We start from the raw sequence: 22,420 nt of genomic DNA on the forward strand, positions 1-22,420 counted from the left end.
GTCACCAAGGCTCAGAGCCTGCGCTCTGTCTCTTCTGAGTTACAAAAGGGAACAGACAGGTGTCTGAGTGGTGTTAAGGCCACGCCAGCAGCACCCTGAGACCTGGCCCTCGACAGTAACTGGGTGAAGGGGACGGGAAGAGGAGTAAGGTGCCCACCCCACGGGGGTGCATCACGCCCAGCGCGGGGGCCACCCTGGCTCATCTCCCACCGGTGCTTCCCGCCCACAGCGGGCGGGGGACTTCCCACCTGCCCATTCTCCAGATGGAGAAACCGGCCCTGGGAGTCGAATCTTCTGGCCCAGCGACATTAATAGGGAAGTTTTTTGTTGTTGTTTTTAAAGATGGTGTTTTGTGAGTAGCAGTGATTGTTCCGCCTTACTGTTTTAATAAAGAACTCTATTTTTATATGATATTGTCGAGCGGAAATGTGCTGAAACACATCAAATCATCCTTGTTTGTGGAACTGCCTCTGACTGTGAGTCAGATTGAGAGTCAACTGTGTCCAGAGAGGCGAGCTTAGCACCTGGGGAGGGGATGGAACACCTGAGTGCCTGGCTCTGGGACACGGCCTTTCATGGACAGAAGTCACACCCCCCAGCCTCCCGCCAGGTGACATCACCATCTCCATGTTAGAGGAGGAAGCAGGGTCAGAGGGAAATGGCTGGCCAGGATCACGTGGTTAATAAGTAGCAGACCTGGGATTCAATCACAGGCTCCCTGCCTCCTGAGCCCAGGCTCAGAATCTATCAACAGTCCCCCTGAGGGCAGAGGAGGGACCAGGTGTCCACAGAGGACCTTGGGGAAGAGGCTCACCACCCAGAATAAAGCAGCAGAAAAAGTCTTACAGATTTGCCACATGTTCCCTATACTTCATGGAGATATATGCATTTGTTTTAATATTTAAAAGAAGGGGGGAGAGTTTTGTTTTTTTTGGCCACACCTTGAGGCATGTGGGATCTTCTAGTTCCCTGACCAGGCATCGAACCTATGCCCCTTGCAGTGAAATGCAGAGTCCTAACTACTGAACCACCAAGGATTTCCCAGGAAGAAATTAATTAAATTAGCGTTGGGAAAACTTGAAAAGGGAAAATTGCTTTTTTTCTCTCAAATCTTTGAGTAAAAATACTGTCCTGAGGCAGATGTCCCTTATATCAGTTTCCTCATCTGTGGGGGGCCATGGAGGCACATTTGGTGGGACTGGATTTGACTGTGACATCTGAAAGTTCCACAGCAGTACTTTACACATTAAGATGTTTATATTCAATGCAGCAGACATTGCTTTCTCCCTCATACAGATACAGGAGATCAGAGGTGGTATGGCATCTCCACAGTCACCAGGCTCCTCCTTTTGGTCCCTCCAGCGTCTGTAACCAGTGCTTTCTACCTCAGGGTCCAGGATGGCTGATTGAGCTCCTGCCATTTGTCCACATTCCAGCCAGCAGGAAGGAGAGAGGAGCAAAGAAGAGAAAAATCTGCTTCTATCTCATTGGTCACAATTTAGTTGCATGACATTCCTTACTGCATAAGAGACTGGGAAATGTAGTCTTTCTCTCCAGGAGACCAACATGTGCCTGAGGAGGGGAACTGTACCCCAGCTTGAGAAGTGCTGCATTATGCTCTCTTGTTTACCAATCCTGGTCTGAGCCACATGCAGGGCCAGAGGGACAACACTTGGCTTCTCTGAGCCATTGACTTTATCAGCAGTCTGCAGGTCCAGGGTTTTGATCTTTCAGATTCTGTTCCATAAAAGTTAACAGAAAGACTCCAGAGTTTTATTTTGCCAGGTAAGAACATTAAGAAATGCATTTGTCATTTACTTACATTATCAATCTATGAGTGAACATTTGAATACCCCTAACACAGAAAAGTAGCTTCCATATCAGAATTAAATAGTCACTCGAGAGTTAATATTAAATAACTCTAAAGTGGAAACAACCCAAATGTCCTTCAGCTGATGAGTGGATACACACAGTGTGGTATATTCATACAACGGAATACTAATTGTCAACGAAAAGAAATGATGTGCTGTTCCATGGTACAATATGGATGAATCTTAAAAACATATACCTAGCAAAAGAAGCCAGTCAAAAAAAGCTACATATTGTATGATTCCATTTATGTGAAATGTCCAGAATTGATAAGTCAATAATGGCAGAAAGTAGGTTAGTGGTTTCCAGGGGTTAAGGAGCAGGAGTCATGGGGAGAACGAGAGGTCTTTTACACCCTGATGGTAAAAATCAGATCAGCTACTCCCTTGTTTAAAACCCATCAACTCCATTGCAATAAAATCCAGATGCCTCCAGACAACCCTCACCTACATGGTCTTTCTCTCCTCCTCTGTTTTTCTATCCCACTCCTCAGTCCATTCTTGCCTTCCCATACTTCGCCCTTGCCACAACTGCCATCTTCTATCTCCTTAAACCCTCTAGCCTGCCCCAGGGCCTTTGCACCTGCTCTCCTTTCTACCTTTATGGCTTGGTGATCACTCTGACTTAAGACTCATCAGCATTATCACTGTCTCAGGGATTTCTTGAGCTGAAGTCACTGCCTTTCCTTCTCATTATTCTTTTTTTTTATTCCCTTTGCATTTTTATTTTCCAATTTAGTCAATTTTTCATCTTGCCTGCACTTAGAGGCTGCCTATGAAGTTGTTACCACCGATTATGTTAGCTGTTGTAAATAAATAATCATTGCTTGGACTGTCTGCACGATGGGAGATGGACAGGACTCTACGTCTGAGCACAAACTTCCTGGAGCTCAGCCCAGGAAGGAAGACAGGGAGGATCACCATTTTCTACAGAGCACAGCAGCAGATGTTTTCTTAAGGAAGGAGGGTTTTAAATAGAGCAACAATGAACCTTTCAGCAGAAATGATACCACCATCCTGACAATCGCCCATTTTGTTCTGGCAGAAGAGTGTATTGATTTTTGGGCTTCCCTGATGGCTTAGATGGTAAAGTATCTGCCTGCAGTGTGAGGGACCCAGGTTTGATTCCTAGGTCAGGAAGATTCTCTGGGACAAGAACTGGCAACCCACTCCGGTATTCTTGCCTGGAGAATCCCATGGACAGAGGAGTCTGGTGGACCAGGAGCCATGCAACCATGGGGTTACAAAGAGTTGGACATGACTGAGTGACTAGATAGCATAATGTGATGTGATTAAAATCAGAACATAAGGATAGACTGTCATGCGTGATTCTTGGATACACACTAAGATAATCAAGAGGGAAATATTTCACAGCCCACTTTTAGAAATTAAATAGCATACAATACAATACAAGGTTCCATGAACACTCAGTCATGTCCGACTCTTTGAGACTCCATGGACTGTATCCCGCCAGGCTCTATGGAATTTTCCAGGCAAGAATACTGGAGTGAGTTGCCGTTTCCTACTCCGGGGGTTCCAATTATTCGTATTCTTACACTTTTACTTCCTTCCTTCACAGTGAGTATCGATATTAGATTATTTTTAAATGTCTCTGTTTATGTCTCCTGTTTAAATGTGAGCTCCAGGAAGGTGGGTTGGTTTCACGACCACTGCATTCCCCAGCATGCAACCTAAGCTCAACACCTAGTCGGTGCTTGGGGAATATGTGCTGATGTGTAAGTGAATGCCCTTTTTCTCAACTTGGGAGAGTTTGTCCTTTATCTAGACAGTGAGGAGTCATAAAGAATTATAAGCACGGGAGTGAGTTGGTCACACTTATGCCTTTAAAGGTCAACCCTCATCACAGCGGGGAGGTTGGAGCCCAGGAAGTATTAAACTAGGGAAGGCAGATGAGAGAGGAGGCAGAGGAGATCAGGTCAGCATGGACAAGGGCCATGAGAAAGAGGTAGAAGAGAGATCAGTCCCCAAAGACCAGGAGGGCTGGATTTAATGAAATATTATCTTCAGAGAATCAGTTAATTAGCTCTTGATCTCTGGGACTTCGATTTCCTCCTTTTGCTGACTCGCGCCTTTTCTATTGCATCTTGGAGTTCCCAGGCTCTTCTGTGGGGAAGAGTTATCAGTTTACCTCTAATTGCTCTGCTGGAAGGCCATGCCTCAGTCCATCCTGTATTTCATCACTGTTTGGCCACAGACCCTGGATGAAAGTCAGTGGCTTTGGCAAAGTCCAAGCCATCAAGGGGCTCATGGACTATGTGCAGGTTTACCAATCTCCCTCTCTGAGGACCCTCTGGTGGCGTCCACATTTTCTCCCGGGGAGGGAGTTCAAGAGATCAGGCCATGGCTTAGCACAGAGCATTACCTGAAGGAAACACTTCAAAATGGTAGGTGGTAGATGGTGAGGATGTCTGATAAAGTGCATAGATTCGTGGGTGACTAGGTGGGTAGATGCGTGAATATCTGGGCTGGATGAGTGATTGGGGAGGGATGAATAAGTAGGTAGAGGGATGGATGAGTGGATGGCAGGTGAGTGAGTGAATCGGTGGGTAAGTGACTGGGTATATGGGTGCACGGGTGAATGGCTGGCTGGCTGGCTGGGTGGAATGACGGATGGATGGAAAGATGCTATATGGGTGGGTAGATGCGTGAATGAATGGTAGGTGAGTGAATGAGTGGGTGGAAAGGTGGTTACTGGGTAGAATACATGGATGAAAGAAAGATGGATGAGTGAGCGAGCGAGCGCACGGACTGATGAGTGAGTTGGTAACTAAACGGGTGGGGGCACATTTGGGTGCTTAGGTGGCTGAGGATGTGGCTGGACACATGGGTGGCTGGGTTGATGGGTAGGTGGTGAGCAAAAGATGAAAAGAAGAATGGGGAAATGTTTAGGTTGATCAGAAAACCAAGCACACCCACTTTCCACAAACCTAGGCCAGAAACTCAGGGCTTGATAAAGGTAATCAGGCTAGCATAGAACAGGCACTAGAGTCAAACATCTGGTCACTCAAGGATCATCCCACGGCCAGCAGGTAGAGCGCTTGGTGTATAGTAGCTGCTCAATGCCAGCTGCTGTTACTGTGGTTGGTAGTGTTGTTACTAACGTTGTCTTCATATGAACTTGCTCGTGCTGTGTATGGCGCTAAGCAGTTCACGAGCCTTATCTCCTCAGTCCCTCCCAGCAGCCCTGGGAGGCAGATTCTATCATTAACCCCAATTTACTCACGACTACAATTATGATTATTTTATCTTATTATTATTATTGGGGCAAAAGAAAAACAGGCAAAAAGACCGGAATCCAAGCTGCCAGAAAAATCCCTGGGGCTACTGGAACTGTATCTGGGCAAGGCCACGGCATAGAGCAGCTGTCCTGAGTGACAGCCACTCAGAGATGTCAATTATTTCCCTTGAGCCTTTGGATACCCCCATAACCACCCTTGGAAAACAATGATTCCTTCCCAAGGGTCCATGGGCAGAGGCGGGAGGGGATTAATTAGTTTGCTTAGTACCCAGAAGTGCCCAGAAACCTGAGTAAGACACTTAGTGAGGTTATAAATAAGTGATGCCTGGTAGTTTGGAGTCCAAGAAAAAAATCTGACTTCAAATGGACATGTCTCCAGCCAGCCCAGCTTAGAGGGGGATTGTCTTGTATTTACATGGATGAATTAGGCTGACTTGACCTCATACAGTCTCAGGGAAACTCTCAGCACCTCTCAGTGGGCAGTCTGCCAAGAGGGTCTGAGCAGAAGATAGTTTGTGACTTAGTGCTGGTACTTGGCTGCCCACTCACTGGTTGACCTGTAAAACGAGATGGTTATACTTGAACTCCTTCTCTGTGGAGCAGTCTAAGTTTTATTACTCTTTTTGCCCTGTTTCCCATAAGTACATTATAAGGAGATGGTAAACTTATGGTTAGTGGAGAGAGAACTGAATCAGTTGGGCTCTTTGGGATTTAATCTAGCTTAATCACAACTCAACCTGGCTTAGGTAAGAAGGGATATTTACTAGTTCCCATAAGTGGAAAGGACTTCCCTGGTGGCTCAGACGGTAAAGCGTCTGTCTACAATGCTGGAGACCCAGGTTCGATCCCTGGGTTGGGAAGATCCCCTGGAGAAGGAAAAGGCAATCCACTCCAGTACTATTGCCTGGAAAATCCCATGGACAGAGGAGCCTGGTGGGCTACAGTCCATGGGGCCACAAGAGTCGGACACGGCTGAGCGACTTCACTTTCACTTTCATAAGTGGGAAAGCCAGAGGCATGGCCTTCAGGCACGGCCAGATCTAGGCGCTCTATGACATTGACAGGACTCGGTATCTCAGTCTCGGGTCTCTACACGCCCTTCTATTGACTTTATTTCTAGATAGTCTCTCTGTTCATGAAGATAGAAGATTCTAAGAAATGAAGACCAGGTGCTTTCAAATAATTTACAGTCTTTTCATTCAGGAAATAAAATTTCTAAACTGGACACTCTGCAAAGCCTGGGGAAACAGAGAGCAGCAAGACAGCTTCTTTGGACTTCCGTGGCCTTTGTGCATAACAAGCTTAAGCTTAAATTTATACCAAGATGAGGAAAGCAACATAAACTCAACAAGACTTGAGTGAGGAGCGTGAGGGAGTGGCAGGGACTGTAGGAAGTATAGAGCACCTTCTGCCTAAAGGGCACAGCTGTGATTCGGGCCAGCCGCTCCTCTGTGCCAGCTGCAATGGCCATGTTGCACAGGAATGTGGGCCAGTGTTAATCAGTGCCTCTAATGTTTCAAGAGAAGCCAGAAATCCAAATTTTCATGTAAACTCCTCTGATTTTCACTTAAAAACAAAACCAAACCAAAAACCCTGTGATGGCTATACAACCAAAGACGGCAGATAACCAGCTCATAACCTCTGCTATTTAGCATAGGGGATTGCCCAGAGGACTTGCACACTGTTTACATACTAGCCATTTCTTTGAAAAAGATATGTACAAATATCAGTTCTGCTGAATTGAGACTGTGAATCATCTTGGGGGGAACTCTTCATGAAAGGCCTGGAGTCAGAGAAGAGGGCCATAAGAGAATTCTTTGCCAGTTTTATTGCCTATGTACCTTGCCCCCATCCTCACCAATAGGACTGAATATGCTTGGATTCAGAGATGTACATTATTCATAGGTGTTTATATACCTTCCCATAAGAGGATTTATTTGTTCATTCAATAAATATTTATTGAGCATTTACTCCGTCCTTAGCATTGTACTGGGCACTGTGGGAAGAGTGTGGCAGACACTGTTGGCTGGTTACCCAACTTTAATCTGCACTTGTTCCTTGTTAAATAAACTTCAATTTTGTAAAGGCAGTAATTGGCATAGGCTTCTGGGGTGAATCTTATTTCCTTTGACAGTGATTGGTATGGAAGTGACCCATGAAATGGAACTTGGTAGAGACTGCCCAGGGGTAAAAGCATAAAAGGAGAAATATTTTTTGCCACATTGGCCATCTCCTTCTTTCTGCTTTCGAATATGGTTTTATGGAAGCCAATGCCTGGAGTGGTGGCAGCCATTTTGTGACTATGAGGCAAGAAGCTTGGGACAAAAAGCCTATATGTTGAATAAGGCAGAGCCAAAAATGGAAGACGCCTAGGTCCTTATTAACATAATGAACTGCTTAATTAACTCTCATACCACCCTCTTCCTGAATTTTTATGTGAAATAACTAAATATCTTTATTCTTTAAAATCCTGTTAAGTATTCTGATAGTTGAGATGTGCAAGACAGACCACTTCCTGCCCTTGGGTAACCTATAATCTATCAGAGCTAGCAATGAGTACGTGCTTTCTATACATTCCTCATAATAATTTCCAGCCTTATTTTACACAGAAAAAAATCAAGACTCAGGTTAAACCACTTGCCCAAGGTCATTCTGCAAGAAATGGCACCAGTCACCAGTTGTTCTGACTCCAGAACTCACTCTCTGAGACAGTAGCTGCACTTCCTTCTTGAGTAAGTTTACACTTAATCCTTTGCACTGAGTAAATGAATAAACAAGTAGCAGCAACATGACTTTTGCAAAAAAAAAAAAAGTTACAGAGCTGTTTGTACTATTTGCGCTTCTAAGATCCACTCTACACAGATGTTTATCTGAATCTGGAGCCAGAGTAAGAACTTTGCAGGAATCAGGCTACCTGGAGTGATGAATCTGAGTAACATGGAATATCTAGCCTTGGGCTTGCAGAGGACTCTCCCTTGTCAAAGACCTGTGACTATGAAATTGCCCAGCCATTCCCACGGCCACCATCCCAGTCCAAACCACACTATCTTTGACCTGGACAATTGGAGAAGCCTCATGATGGGTCTTCCTGCTGCTACCTTTTGTCCCCCAAATTCTGTAAAGCACACAGCAGCTAGAAGAATCACCACAAAATATATAGCAGCACATGAATCTTCTCTGCTTAAAACTCTATCATGGCTTCCCATTACGATTAAGAAAAAAGCCAAACTCATTCCTTCACCTTGAGAATAAAATCCCAACAGGGATCTACCTGGCCTGATCCCGTCCACCTCTCTAACCTCTTTCCCCAAGCTCATTTCTACCTTAGGACTTTTGCTCTTTCTGTCTCCCCTGCCCGTACCTCCTTCCCCAGAACTTCACATGGTTGTCTTCTCCCTGTCCTCAGGTTCTCACCTTAGATATATCACCTCCTCCAGGAAGCCCTCCTTGCCTTATCATCCTATCTAAAGTTGCTGATGCCTCTTCTAGTCATGCTCTCTTTCACTTCCTCTCACTTACTTTTCTTCACAGCATTTCTCACTATTCAAATAATCTGGTTTATTCATTTGCTGCTGCTGCTGCTAAGTCACTTCAGTCGTGTCCGACTCTGTGTGACCCCATAGATGGAAGCCCACCAGGCTCCCCCGTCCCTGGGATTCTCCAGGCAAGAACACTGGAGTGGGTTGCCATTTCCTTCTCCAATGTGTGAAAGTGGAAAGTGAAAAGTGAAAGTGAAGTCGCTCAGTCGTGTCCGACCCTTAGCGACCCCACGGACTGCAGCCTACCAGGCTCCTCCATCCATGGGATTTTCTAGGCAATAGTACTGGAGTGGCTTGCCATTGCCTTCTCCGGGTTTATTCATTTACTTGTTCATTAACTGTATCCCCCACCAGAATAAAAACCTGTGAGTATAGAGGCTGCCTGATTTAGTCTCACCGTATCTCCAGTGGTCAGAGTAGTTGCTGTTTAGTCATTAAGTTGTGTTTGACTATCTGAGACCCCTTAAACTGTAGTCTGCCAGGCTCCTCCGTCCATGGGATTTTCCAGGCAAGAATACTGGAGTGGGTTGCCATTTCTTTCTCCAGGGGATCTTCCCTACCCAGGGATCGAACCCACACCTCCTGCATTGGCAGGCAGATTCCTTACCACCGAGCCACCAGGGAAGCCTGTTAACCTGGTACATAACATACTAGGTTCCCACTAACTACTGTCTGAGAGAATAAAATTTTCAGACTGGGAAATGCCTTTGCCTTCTATTAAATTGATCTAAGGTTTATCGACCTTGACACTATTGATATTCAGGGCTGGAGAGTTCTTTATTGTGGGGCTCTGACCTGGGCACTGGAGGATGTTACCCACATCTGTGGCCTCTACCTACAAGACGATGGCATCTTGGATGTGGATCATGATAATGGAGATGACGAGAAATGAACCGATTAAAATATATAATAATATTATGTGCAACTATGTGGAAATGAATCTCAATTTTAGAAATGAAGGAAAGGGTCAGAGGTTTGGGGGGGACTGTACCTTAGGGCACTGTGGCTTTTTCTGTTTTTCCTCCAGCGCAAGGGGCTCACTGCTGTGTCCACAGCATCCATTTACTTACCAGGCAGTAGATATGTATTTGAAAGAGTAAACAAGGAGGGATTTCCCTGGCAGTCAACTGGTTACGACTTCGCCTTCCAGTACAGGGAGTGCAGGTTCTATCCCCCGCCTGGGAGCTAAGATTCCATATCCCTCACGGCCAAAAAACATAAAGCAGAGGCAATACTGCAACAAATTCAATAAAGACTTTTTAAATGGTCCACATTTTAAAAATCTTTAAACAAAAAAAGAAAAGAGTCAACATGGGGGCCCAACTGTGGCATCCTTAGGGAGGCCTTGCTCATTTCTCTAGGTAAGTTATTCAACATTTTTATTCATTTCTGGAGAATATTCGATCCATCCATTCTCCCTTACTGGACAGGGAGCTCCAGGGAAGGACATATTCCTTGCTGAGCCTGGCATAGGACCCAGCACACAAGAAGCTCTCAAAACCCAATTGTCCAAAGCAACATGAATGAATGACTCACCAAGGTTTATAAGCTAGCTCACCCCTCACTCTCTCTTCCCATCACCTTGCTTTATTTTTCTTCTTAGCAGTTATCACCAGCTGCCACACTGGATATTTATTTGTCGATATACTCATTGCTCACCTTCCCCCACTAGAATCTAGAATTCATTTCTAGAATTAGAGTTTAGAGTTTAGAATGGAAGCTTATGAAACCAAGGGCTATTTAAAATTACAATTGTCCCCCCTCACTCCACCTCCCCTCCCCTCCCTCCTCACCACCCCCATCCCCCATTCCCTTTCTTCTGCGCTTATCACGGTCTGACATATTCTTTGACTTTCTTGGTTTTGATCTGCTTCCAACCAGCTCCACAAGGGCTGGATGTTTGCGTTTGGTTTACAGCTGTATCTCAGACGCTTATCTCAGGGCCTTGCATACAGTAGGCGCTCAAGCCACACTGATGACCGGATGAAGGAAGGTGGAACTGAGAGGCAGGCAGTCGTTAGGGGCACATCCTTTGCCCAAATCCCTAACCCGCCCCCAGCCTCACCAACTGGCCCGGCCGGGCAGGCAGGAGTTAAGCGGCGCGCACGCTTCCAACCCGCAGGTGGCGCCGTCCCGCCTCGGTGCCCGACTCCGGGCGCTCAGAAGTGCGGGACAGAATCGCAGCGAGCGCGGAGCCAAGCTCAGCCCCGACTTGTTGATCTCGCCCAAGCAGCCGCCACCGCTGCCGCGGGAGCAGAAGAGGAGGAGGTGGATCGCGAGGCGCCGCCCGACCTCAGTCCTGCCGCCCGCGCCCCCAGCGCCCGCCCTCGCCCCCAGCCTCGGAGAGCGCGCTCCGACCCCGCAGCGCCTGCAGCTCCGGCGCGTCGCCTGCCCGGCCGGCGTAGGCCGGGCCCAGCCCGGCCCCGGGTCCGCCGCTGCCCGCGGGCGGGGGCGCCCGGGCGACCGCGGCAATGCGCGGTCCCTGGCCCTGGGAGGCGGCCACCCTGGGGGTGAGTGTTGGGGCGCGCGGCGGGGACGCAGGGGTACCCAGGAGAGGGGCTCGCTTGTCGCGGTTCGGCCTGTTAGTCTACCCAGGCTCCGCGGTTTCAGGCTGGGGGGGCGGGGGGTGGTGGCGGGGCAAGAGCCGGGGCTCCGGGGAGACGCGCGATCCCCATTCTTGGGTGAGGGGGTAGGGCGTGAGCTTCACATGCCTAGGGGCTCAGAGGAGCCCTGAGATCACCAGTGCGCGGAGGGAGGAGGGCTCGTTTTGAAAAGGCCAGAAAATTCAGCTCCTCTCCCCGCCTCCCACCTCCCCCACCCCTTCCCTTCCAAGCCCCGGGAAAGGCGCAGAACCCGGAGTTATAAAAAGCCATCGCAGGAGAAGAGCGAGGAGGAGGAGGAGGAGAAGAAGAAGGGGGCGGGGAAGGAGCTAGGGGAGGACAGGCCGGGTGGGCCCCCCGGACTTTGTGCGCCAACCCCCGCCGTGGGGCAGGGGGCGCGGAGGGAGGGGCGGGACCCCGCGCAGAGCTTGGCTTTGCGTCTTCAGTGTTCACCTCGCCTCCGGAGAGACCTCAAGAGATGCTCCCGTGTGCCTTGGGGAGAGGGGTCGCTCCAGGACAGTGGGGCTGTCGTGACTATCCGGTCTGTTGTTACCGACAGGTGGGCACCTGAAACCCTCCAGAATGCCCCCAAATCTTTAAAGGTTTAGAAAAAGCAATCCACCTGCCACCGCCCCGCCGCCCTACCCTCCACCCCCACCCCCAGCCTTCAAACCCTAATTATCTCGGAGCAGGAGAAGGAAAAGATAAGTATTTTTTTGAAAAAAGAAAAAAAGTTTTTTCATTCAGCTGCCCTCCCCTCCGCATGGCGGGGCCAGGTGCGGCCCTCGACGGGAAGACCCAGAGAAAAGCGAGTTTCAGCACTCGACGGGGCGGACAGCGCCCCAGGCGGCAGAGCAGAGCCAGGGCGGCGGAAGGCCGGGGTGGGGCCTCCCGGTCCCCCGGCGCCTCTGGGGGGCCCTCTCCCCGCTTCGGAGGGCGGCCCCTCCCTCCAGCCACGGGGTGGGGCGGACTTCAGCACCGGCAGGAGGGACAGCGCCCAGCCCGGCTGCGGCCCTGAGCCGCTTAAGCGCCGGGAAGGTCAAGGCCGGCCGGGGCCGGGGTGGAGAGGTGGGGAGGGGCCGCGCACAGCTCCTCGTCCGCTGACCTGCGTCCGCTTTCTGCCTCGCAGCCGTCGGGATGGAGGTGAGAAGACGGCCGTGACGCGCTCCCGCGCGGCCCCCTGCACCCCCAGCAGCCCACAGCGCTCCCTGCCCCCCTCCCCCGCGGCGGCCGGCCTCGCCGTCCAGTGACAGCGGCCTGGGGGGGCAGGGGGGGCGGGGGCGGCCGGACCAGAGATGCCGGCGGGCATGACGAAGCATGGCTCCCGCTCCACTAGCTCGCTGCCACCCGAGCCCATGGAGATCGTGCGCAGCAAGGCGTGCTCGAGGCGCGTCCGCCTCAACGTCGGTGGGCTGGCACACGAGGTTCTCTGGCGCACCCTGGACCGCCTGCCCCGCACGCGGCTGGGCAAGCTCCGCGACTGCAACACGCACGACTCGCTGCTGGAGGTGTGCGACGACTACAGCCTCGACGACAACGAGTACTTCTTCGACCGCCATCCGGGCGCCTTCACCTCCATCCTCAACTTCTACCGCACCGGGCGGCTGCACATGATGGAGGAGATGTGCGCGCTCAGCTTCAGCCAAGAGCTGGACTACTGGGGCATCGACGAAATCTACCTGGAGTCCTGCTGCCAGGCCCGCTACCACCAGAAGAAGGAGCAGATGAACGAGGAGCTCAAGCGCGAGGCGGAGACTCTCCGCGAGCGGGAGGGCGAGGAGTTTGATAACACGTGCTGCGCGGAGAAGAGGAAGAAACTCTGGGACTTATTGGAGAAGCCCAATTCCTCTGTGGCCGCCAAGGTGAGTGTGAAATCCCGGCGGTGCTGGGCTGGGGGGCGGGGGTTCTGCCTGTGTGCCCAGATCGAGGACCACGGCTGGGGGACTGTGGCTTAGTTCCCACAAATATGAAGACCAGGAAAGAGAAAGGGCTGTGGCTGAGACCTCAGAGGTGAGAACCAACAACCCCTTCAAGCTGTTCGTTCCTGTATGGCTCTGGTCACCTCATCCTTTTATTATTCAATACTTTATACCCCAGCTTTGCTTGAGAAAAGGATTTATGGAGACTTATGAAAACCCACATCAAGAGAATGGACACTGCAAATAACAGGGCACAGAGGGACAATAAAGCCTCGAGATGGAGCAGAGTTGGGTTAGGTCTATTCTACATAATGCTCCCTTGTGGATGCCTAGACCCAGGCTAGAGGAGTCACTCTGCAATTTTAATACTTATCCCTATATTTATAACCCCACTTTGCTCCAAGGAGGGAATGAAGCAGCTTACAGACCTACTTGGAGGACCTTGAGATACTGTCAGGCAGTTTTAACATAAGTGAGAAAAATGAGGCAAAGGGACTCTGAAGGATGGGTATGTACGTGCATGATGCATGCAGCTGGTTGTGGATGCCTGTGGGCGAAGGGTCACCCCCGGTTTGTTCTTTCTTCATTTATTTGGTGCATTGATTCCCAGAATGCTTGATGCAGCTTCTAAAGATGCTTTGACTGTCGGAAGAGGATGTAAATTTTGAAACGGGGAGAAAAAATGAGGCAATGTGAAAAAGAAAACAGGAGAAAGAGGCAGGAATGGGTCCCATCACAATGGATAGAACTATATGCTGCCAGGTTAAAAAAAAAAAAAAAAGGGAGCTGTAAGGGACGAAGGAAGGCTTGGGGTGCGAGCCAGACCAGGGCAGGAGGTCATTTGCTGATGAGCAACTCCTGTGTGTTAGGATGGGACTCGGGAATGCCTCAGAGAGATGGGGGCCTATCTTCACGTGGCCAAGGTGCTGGGAGTTGCAAGGAAATGACAACACAGTGTGTGCAGTGCCACAAAAGAGGCCATGCGGGGCCCAGAGGGAGCCAGAAAAGAGAGGCGTTAAGGTCAGAATCCAGGAAGACCAAGCTGGGAAAGATATGTTGAACATAACTCATTCCCTCAGAGCAGGGCCAATAAGACAGGTGAAGAACAGGTAAATGTATTCACGGCAAAAAGAGGAAGAGAGAAGGAAATCTGCATACCAGCCATGATGTGTGAGCTCAGGCTGCCTCCTGGATAGCCTACTGTCCAGAAGCCTATTCTGCCCTCTCACTGTGGGTGCCCCCTGGCTCAACTGGCCCCTCACTAAAGGCCCACATGGAGGGCCAGGTCTGGAGGGGGTCTGAGGGGGTCCTCTCTCTAGATCTGGCTGCCCAAGGACAGCCCTGTGAGAGGGTGAATGTAGGGCTGAGTGGCTTGTTGGAGCGCGGAGAGAGGTTTTCTCTTTTCCCTGTCCACCCTAAAGAGGACTCAGAGATTCCTAGGCCCGTCTCCTCTTTGCGGGCTGCCTCTGGCCATAATCCTGCCCCAGGTTTCGTGTCCAAAAAGCCTCTGTCTTAAGACATAGTCACTCACCCTTAACCAGCTTAGGATCAGCAGACTTATTTTGCTATTTCCAGGCCTGACCAGGTTTCTCCCTTCCACACCTGGTTTAGACCCTCTTCTCTGTCCTGTCCCTAAGACAAGAGAGTGAGGGGAGAGCAGGGGAGGGTCCGTTTCCCAGAAGAAGTAGGCAAAGGGCTCTGTATGGGTTGGTGCCTGGCAGCTAGGCAGGTGGCTCGGGCTTGTAAAAGGTGCTGGTTGGGAATAAACAGCTTCATCATTCCCTTGGGTTAATCCGATCACAGGGACGAGTTTCATGACCTCTCTGTGATCGTGGGCTGGGGCTGCTGGCTAGTCCTGGCAGATGGACGGTCTGGTGTGGCAGGCCAGTTCATTGGCCCTCGGCATAGAATTCCTGCCATTGATCACATATCCACTGTATATGGACAACACATTCAGCCTTATACCAGTTCCCTATTATTACATCCCACCTTTCAAAAAGAGGGGAGATCAGAGAGGTTAAGTAACTTGCCTAAGGTCACACAGCAGGCAGATGGGAGTAGCCAGAAATTCAGACTCCAGTGTGATTTTGAATTACTCTTCTTTCCACAGTGATTAAGTACCATTGTCTCCTTCCCAATCTCCCTGCTTCCACCTTTGCCTCCTGCAATCCATTCCCCATTCAGCAGCCAGAGTGAGCTTTTCTAGATGTAATTGGATCACATTATTCATCTGCTCAAAATGCTCCAGAGAGTTTTCCCATGACAGAATAAAGTCCAAACCCTTCACGACGAATTCAGCCCCGTGACCTCTCTGAACTCATCTTGTCTCTCTGGTTCACGCAGTTTCAGCCCCACTGGCCTCCTTGCTCTTCCCTACACAGATCCACCTTTGTCCTAACTCAGGACCTTTGCACTTGTTGTTCTTCCCACCTGGAATTGTCTTCCCTATATTGTCCCATGGCTGGTCATTCTTTCTCATTCCTTTTGGGAGCTGGTCCCTGCTCAGATGTCCCCTCCTCTAAAAGACCTTTCCTGACCCCTATCTAAGACAGCCTCTCTCTTCCTACACTAGCGTCTTGCAGTGTCCTTCTTGCACAGGGCTTGAGCACTCTCTGAAATTGTACCCGCTTCCTTGTATTTCTCAGTTCCTCTTCTACAAGAATATGAGTGTCATGAGTTGTATTCACTGCCCCATTCCCAGTACCCATCATGGTGCCTGGCGCAGAGCATCTCCAGGTAAATCCAGATGGAATGAATGAATGGAGCAATCAGTCAGTCAGTGTGTCTCAAGGACTTGCCACTCCTTCCTCTCAACCCACTTGCAACCCAGCTCCCTGTGCCTCTGGCCTCCTTGGGGGATTAGTTCTTTGCCCTCCCCACCCGCCCCCAGCTCCCCAACTCGGAAGTTTCACGTGTTAGAACAGCAAGACCTATAGAAATTTCTCAGAGTTCGCAGGATAAGAAGTCAAATGGAGGCCCATGGCTGGGTGATTGTGGGATACAGAAACGGCATATCTTATATATGTAGGACCAAAGACAGACCTGGGTTTTAAGGCCAGGTTCACTGTTTCTCCAGTTTCTGGCCTTCAGTGAGTTCTTCCCCTCTCCAAACTGTAGCCTCCAGCCTGTAAAGTATAGATAAAAGGCCCACCTTGCAGGGTCATCGCGTTTGCCAGAATTGAGCACAGTGCCTATCCAACTGTACGTAGGGCTTGTTTTCATAATAATAAGCCGCAGAGTCCTTTTTCTATGGCTGGGTGGGCTGGGTTGCGGCAAGTCTTTTCCTTCTGATAGCAGCACTGAGTGGCTGAGCTGCTGCTGTTAATAATTGATGGATGTTCTGGCAACACGGAGACAAACCAAAGCACAAGCCCTTGCCTTCCGCATCAGGAGAGTGAAAATCAAAATCCATTAGACAAACGGCAGTGTGATTGATTCCAGTTTGGAAGCTGGGGTCAGTCTCATCAGAGTGATGGGGTTGTGGTTCTGGGCCACCGCTGGTTTTCTGGGAAAACTACAAGCTTTTCTCAGTAGGAGAGACAGAGAGCTAATTTGCCAGGTCAGGAGGGTCTTTGGTCCCTGGAAGAGTCTCAGGGTTAAAGCCTGAGGTAATTTCCAGAGGAGCTGTCGTTTGTTGTGCCAGGCATCGATTAGTGATGCTTTCTATGCGCTATCATTGAAATCCTTTCAACAACTCAATCAAGGTAATCTTCCCACTTGGGCTACAAGTCACAGGATAGGAAACCGGAAGTGGCTTCTATAAGGAGGAAGATGCATCTTCTCACCTAACAGGGTTTCAAGGTAGGGCTTTGGGCTAATGGTTCCACGATGCCATTAGGATTCTAGATTCTTACTTTAAGTTAATTAATTAGGCTGTGTCTAGGCTTAGCTGCAGCATGAGTGATATTCATTCAGTCACGCAGGATCTCTCATTGGGGCACATGGACTCCCTTAGTGTCAAGCGGGTTCCAGAGCTCTCGGGGCTTCAGTAGTTGCAGTGTGCAGTCTAAGCTGTTCCGCAGCACGTGGGATCTTAGTTGCCGGACCAGGGATGGAACCTGAGTCCCCCGCACTGCAAAGCAGATTCTTCACCACTGGACCACCAAGGAAGTCCCAGGATTCTAGATTCTTTCAGTCCTTCTACTCCTCCAGCTCCTGCAGGTAGCTTGGTTCTCAGGCTGGATGCCTGGTATCATGAGATGGCTACCCAGTTCTAGCCTTCAAGTAGAGACACATGATGTCCAACCAATGAAGAGGGGTGTGCCCTCTTCTATGCCAGTTTTTTTTTTTTTCCCCTCCCAGCTTAACATTTTGCAGCAGCCCCCGGCAGACTTCTTTTTAAATCCCATTGGCCAGCGTCAGGTCACATGCTCATGCTCTATCTGCAGGGAAGCCTGGGAAAGCAAGTGTCTGGGCTTTTCAGATGAAGGGGGCAATGGATTCGATGAGTGGTGTTAATATTATTTTACAAAGAAGAAATGGAAGCTCTGAGAGGGGCAGTCACTTGCTGGAGCTCACACAACTAAGTGGGCTCAGTCAGTATTTGCTGAAGGAAAGAAAAGGGAAGAGTGAGGGTTTGAACCCGGGTTGGCCTGGTTCCCGAGCCTGTGCTTCTTCATCCCAGAATCTTGGGCAGATCACTCAAGCTCTCTGAGCTTCAGTGAACTCCTCTGCCAAACAGTGATGGCATAAGTGCCCACCCCTCGGGATTTCAGACAGCGAATGTAATTTGCAAATGAAAGTACTTTATGAATATGAATCATAGTTATTATATTCCAAAGTGGAAGTATCCTTCATTTAGAGACGCTGGTCAGTGGTTTGCCCACCACAGATTTGATTAGGAATCAGCTCTGGGGCTTCCCTGGTGGCTCATTGGTGGGGAGTCCGCCTGCCAGTGCAGGATGAGTTAGACTCCTGATCCAGGAGGATCCCACATACTGCGGAGCAGCTGAGCCCGTGAGCCCCATCTACTGAGCCTGTGCTCTAGAGCCCGGGAACTGCAACTACTGAGCCCAAGTGCCTTAGGGTCCATGCTCTGCAACAAGAAAAGTCACCCCATTGAGAATCCCACACACAACTAGAGAGTAGCCTCTGCTCTCCACAACTAGTTAGAAGCCCTCACAGCAAATAAGACCCAGCACAGCCAAAAATAAATAAATAAAAACTTAAAAAAAAAAAAAAAGAATCAGCTCTGGAGTCCTACAGATGTGGTTCATTTCTACATTGATTGCCAGGAATATGACACCTCGGGCAAGTTCCTTTCCTCCTCTGAGTCTCAATTTTCTCCTCTGCTGCTGCTGCTGCTGCTAAGTCACTTCAGTCGTGTCTGACTCTGTGCGACCCCATAGACGGCAGCCCACCAGGCTCCACTGTCCCTGGGATTCTCCAGGCAAGAACACTGGAGTGGGTTGCCATTTCCTTCTCCAATGTGTGAAAGTGAAAAGTGAAAGTGAAGTCGCGCAGTCGTGTCCGACTAGTAGCAACCCCATGGACTGCAGCCCACCAGGCTCCTCTGTCCATGCGATTTTCTAGGCAAGAGTACTGGAGTGGCTTGCTATTCTAGAAAATGGGAATTATAATGGAGCCCACCTCTTAGGGCCTTTATGAGATAATCTGCATGGAGCACTTAACCCAGTGCCCGGTAAATGGTAAACATTCTGTAAATGACAACCATGATTATTTGTATTATCACTGGATTCCTCTGTTTTAACTATTCCCCTGGTTGGCCACATCTCCTATTACAGTGTTGCTGACTCTAGGCTCACTGCCTGCCACCTTGGGATTTCACGCCTTTAGTGTGATGATGTTTCTGCTTCCTTGATCTGATCCAGGGGGCATTCATGTTTTAACATCGAGAAAAATGAGGGAGGGACTTCTCTGGTGGTCCAGTGGCTAAGACTCTATGCTCCTAATACGTGTGGCTCAGGTTCCATCCCTGGTCAGGGAACCAGATCCCACACGCTGCAGCGAAGACTGAAGATCCTGCATGCCATAGCTCAGACCTAGAACAGTCAAATACATAAAATACATACAGTTAAAAAAGAAGAAAAGTGAGGGAGACCAACTCAGAATCCACGGGGCCAATCCAGTGCCATGAGTCATCTGGCCAAGACACCTGCTGGCCCCTGGTCAGTCATCCTGGATGTTTGCATTTATTCCTGGGAAACAATATGCCAGAGATTCAGAATCCCCACTGTGGGGTCACAGAGACCTGGATTTTAATCCCAGTCCTGACATTGCCTAGCTCTGGACTTTGGACCAATCTCTTCACTGCTTGTAGCTTCTGTTTCCTCCTCTGTAAATGAGAATGGAAATAAAAGCCACCTCCCAAGGGGTGCCTGGAGGATTTAGTATGCCAGTGCATGGGAAGCACTGAAGCCACGCTTGATAAATCCAGCATCCTGATTTGATAAAGGGAAACGCGAACGATGCTTTAAGGACTTGCCAGGGTCACACAACAAGCCGGGCAAGATCAGGGGCTGTTTTCAGGCCTTTCTGCCCCCCTCCCCTGTTACCCTTACTGAGGCTCCTGGGCCTTTCCTTTCCATTCCCTGATCAGGTCATACCTTGGCAGCTGGTCTCTCGGGGGTTTGAAATGCTCTGAAAAGCTAGAGATTGTCAAAATGTTTTGGAAGGAAAAGTCCTGGCCAAATGAGCAGTTTGGCCAAAGTTTAATTAACTGAAAGAGAACAAGCCGCACACGAAGCACCAGCTCCATCCCCAGCACTGTGTGTCCTTCTCATCCTTGACAGCATCATGGATGGGAGCCCTGATTTTAGAACTGGATCGCCCAGGTTCAAGGTCTGACTCCTCTACTTACTCACCACATGATGTGTGGCCAACTGCTGCACTTCCTTGCACCCCGGTTCCTTCACATAAAATGGGGGCAACAGCAGGATTGCCTCATTGAATTGCCATCAGAATTAAGTGAATTAATGCACACAAAGCCTTTCAAACAGGGTTTGGCACATAAAAAGTCCTCAGTAACTCTTAGGGGGTTTTATTTTTTGTTTTGTGAGTTTTTTTTCAATCGATATTTTATTTTTTTTTATTGGAGTATAATTGCTTTCCAATGTTGTGTTACTTTCTGCTGTGCAACAAAGTAAATCAGCTATATGTATACACGTATCCCCTCCTTTTTTTTTTTTATAACGTGCTTTATTGTATAATATGTGTTTAACATCTTCCATGTCAAATTAGGGTTCTACTTCATCTTAATGACTTTATTGTATGTCAATTGTGTTTGTCTTAATTTTTATTACTTATTTCCTAGTCTGGAATTTTTTTTTTATTGAATGTTTTGTTTTTAATTGTCATTTCGTTTAACCCTCTGAACTATCCTGCCAGATAAATAAGATCCTTTTAAAAAATTCATTATTCTTACAAAATGATACATACTCATCATAAGATGAAGTTACATAACTTGGCTCAATGTCACACAGGCAATGGGAGCAGAACGGGGGCCCGATCATGATGGAGAAGATATGGTCAACGTCTCAACAATGTCCTTTTAGCTCTTAACTTTTGCAGGGTCACTAGCCCACTCCAAGCTGCAACACCTGCGGTTCTTTGCCTAGAAGCTTCCTCTGGCCATTGGAGTCCAGTAAAGACAGGGAGTTCTGGCCCTACCTGGAGGAAGCAGTCCTCAACTGATAACTGATGGAGAAGGTGTATAAATACTTCAGCTCCCTCCCCCTGGGGCATGCTTGCACGTGTGCTAAGTCACTGCAGTTGCTTCTGACTCTGTGAGCCCATAGACTGTAGCCCACTAGGCTCCTCTGTCCATGGGATTCTCCAGGCAAGAATACAGAAGTGGGTTGACATGCCCTCCTCCAGGGGATCTTCCCGACCCAGGGATGGGGCTCGAACTCACGTCTCTTACGTCTCCTGCATTGGCAGGCGAGTTCTTTACCACTAGTGCCACCTGGGAAGCTCCCTCCCCCTGGATAGGGGTACAGCTCCGAGGTGCATGGTCCACAGTGGCCCCCAGAGGTCCTCAGCAGAATTCAGCCCCAGGTGCCCATAGCGGTGCCTTGCTTGATAGTACACTCTGGCCTCTTTCCCTTCCCTGTCTCAGATCTCCTCTGGTAGGGGCAGCGGTGTGTCCCGGGATCACCTCCCACCTAAACCACTTTACTCAGATTCTTGTCTTAGGATCTGGTTCTGGGGCTGCAACCAAAGACTTGTGGGAAACCTCAGACTCCTCTCTGGGATCATCTCTTTTTTTTTTAGTATTTATTTGGTTGCATGGGGTGCAGCACATGGGGTCCTCATTGCCGTGCACAGTCTCTAGTCGTGACACACTGACTCAGTAGTTTGCAGCATGTGGGCTTTGTTGCTCTGCGGTGTATGGGATCTTCATCGAACTGCGTCCCCTCCGTTGGAAGGTGGATTCTTAACCACTGGACCACCAGGGAAGTGACTGGGATCAGCTTCAAAGAAGACATTCCAGGGCTGGCTGGGCTCAGTCAGCCTCACCTCCATCTCCTGCAGAAAATAAAAACAGCAACCACCGCGGCAGCGGCCACCCCTCTGCTTACTGTGTGCGGGGCGCAGCGCAAAGAGCATTGGATGCACAGTGGTGTCCCATCCCCACAGTCACCCCACTGGGGGGGTAATTATCCTCATCTCACAGCTGTGGAAACTGGGGCCCAGAGAGGTGAAGTCACTGGCCCAGGGTCACACAGTAAATGGGAGGACTGTGAGCCTGCAATCTGGCCTCTGTACCGTGCGACTGACCTTCAGGAAGTGAGAAGCAAGTTTCACGCAGCCTCTTCACCTTGGAGAATGAAAATGCTCTGGATGTGAGAGGCCTCCAGGGTCTTCCACCTGACTTCAGCGCGTTTCTGGCTCCTGCTCCTTTATGACCTTGGCCCCAAAGGGCTATGGGCCAGGACTAATGGAGACACGGGCTTAGCAATAAGCCTTATTTTCATAGATAATTTAAATAGATCAGGCTCTACTTTCTTGAGGGGGGATGTTCTCCATTTTGGTGTCTCTGGTAGAGATGGGCCCAACCAGATGGGGTCAGGGACAGACGGACACCCCAGCTCCCAAATTGGAGGAGGAGCGGAAATTCACATGTTCATATCAGGGGCACCAATTCTCCTTTAAAATTTTCCCTGTTGACATCAAAACCAAATAAGACATAATGTAACCACATGAGACACATTCCTGTGGATACGGGAATGGCCTGGGTTCAACTCCACCCCCACTGCTTCCTGGCCGTGTGAAC

General features: G+C 49.4%; 1 protein-coding gene across 1 annotated transcript in view; it reads left to right on the forward strand.

Annotated features, from left to right (window-relative positions):
* The first annotated feature begins 10,906 nt into the window (after positions 1 to 10,906).
* Positions 10,907 to 22,420, forward strand: part of KCNB1 (potassium voltage-gated channel subfamily B member 1) — a 119,295-nt gene continuing 107,781 nt past the window's right edge. The window contains exons 1-2 of the mRNA XM_055393288.2: positions 10,907 to 11,176; positions 12,396 to 13,128. Of these exons, the coding sequence (XP_055249263.2) occupies positions 12,562 to 13,128 (567 nt within the window). The 5' untranslated portion in view covers positions 10,907 to 11,176; positions 12,396 to 12,561. The remainder of the gene's footprint in view (positions 11,177 to 12,395; positions 13,129 to 22,420) is intronic.

Source organism: Moschus berezovskii, chromosome 15, assembly GCF_049115385.1.
Source record: "Moschus berezovskii isolate FMDL1 chromosome 15, NW_MosBer_1.0, whole genome shotgun sequence".
Taxonomy (NCBI): domain Eukaryota; kingdom Metazoa; phylum Chordata; class Mammalia; order Artiodactyla; family Moschidae; genus Moschus; species Moschus berezovskii.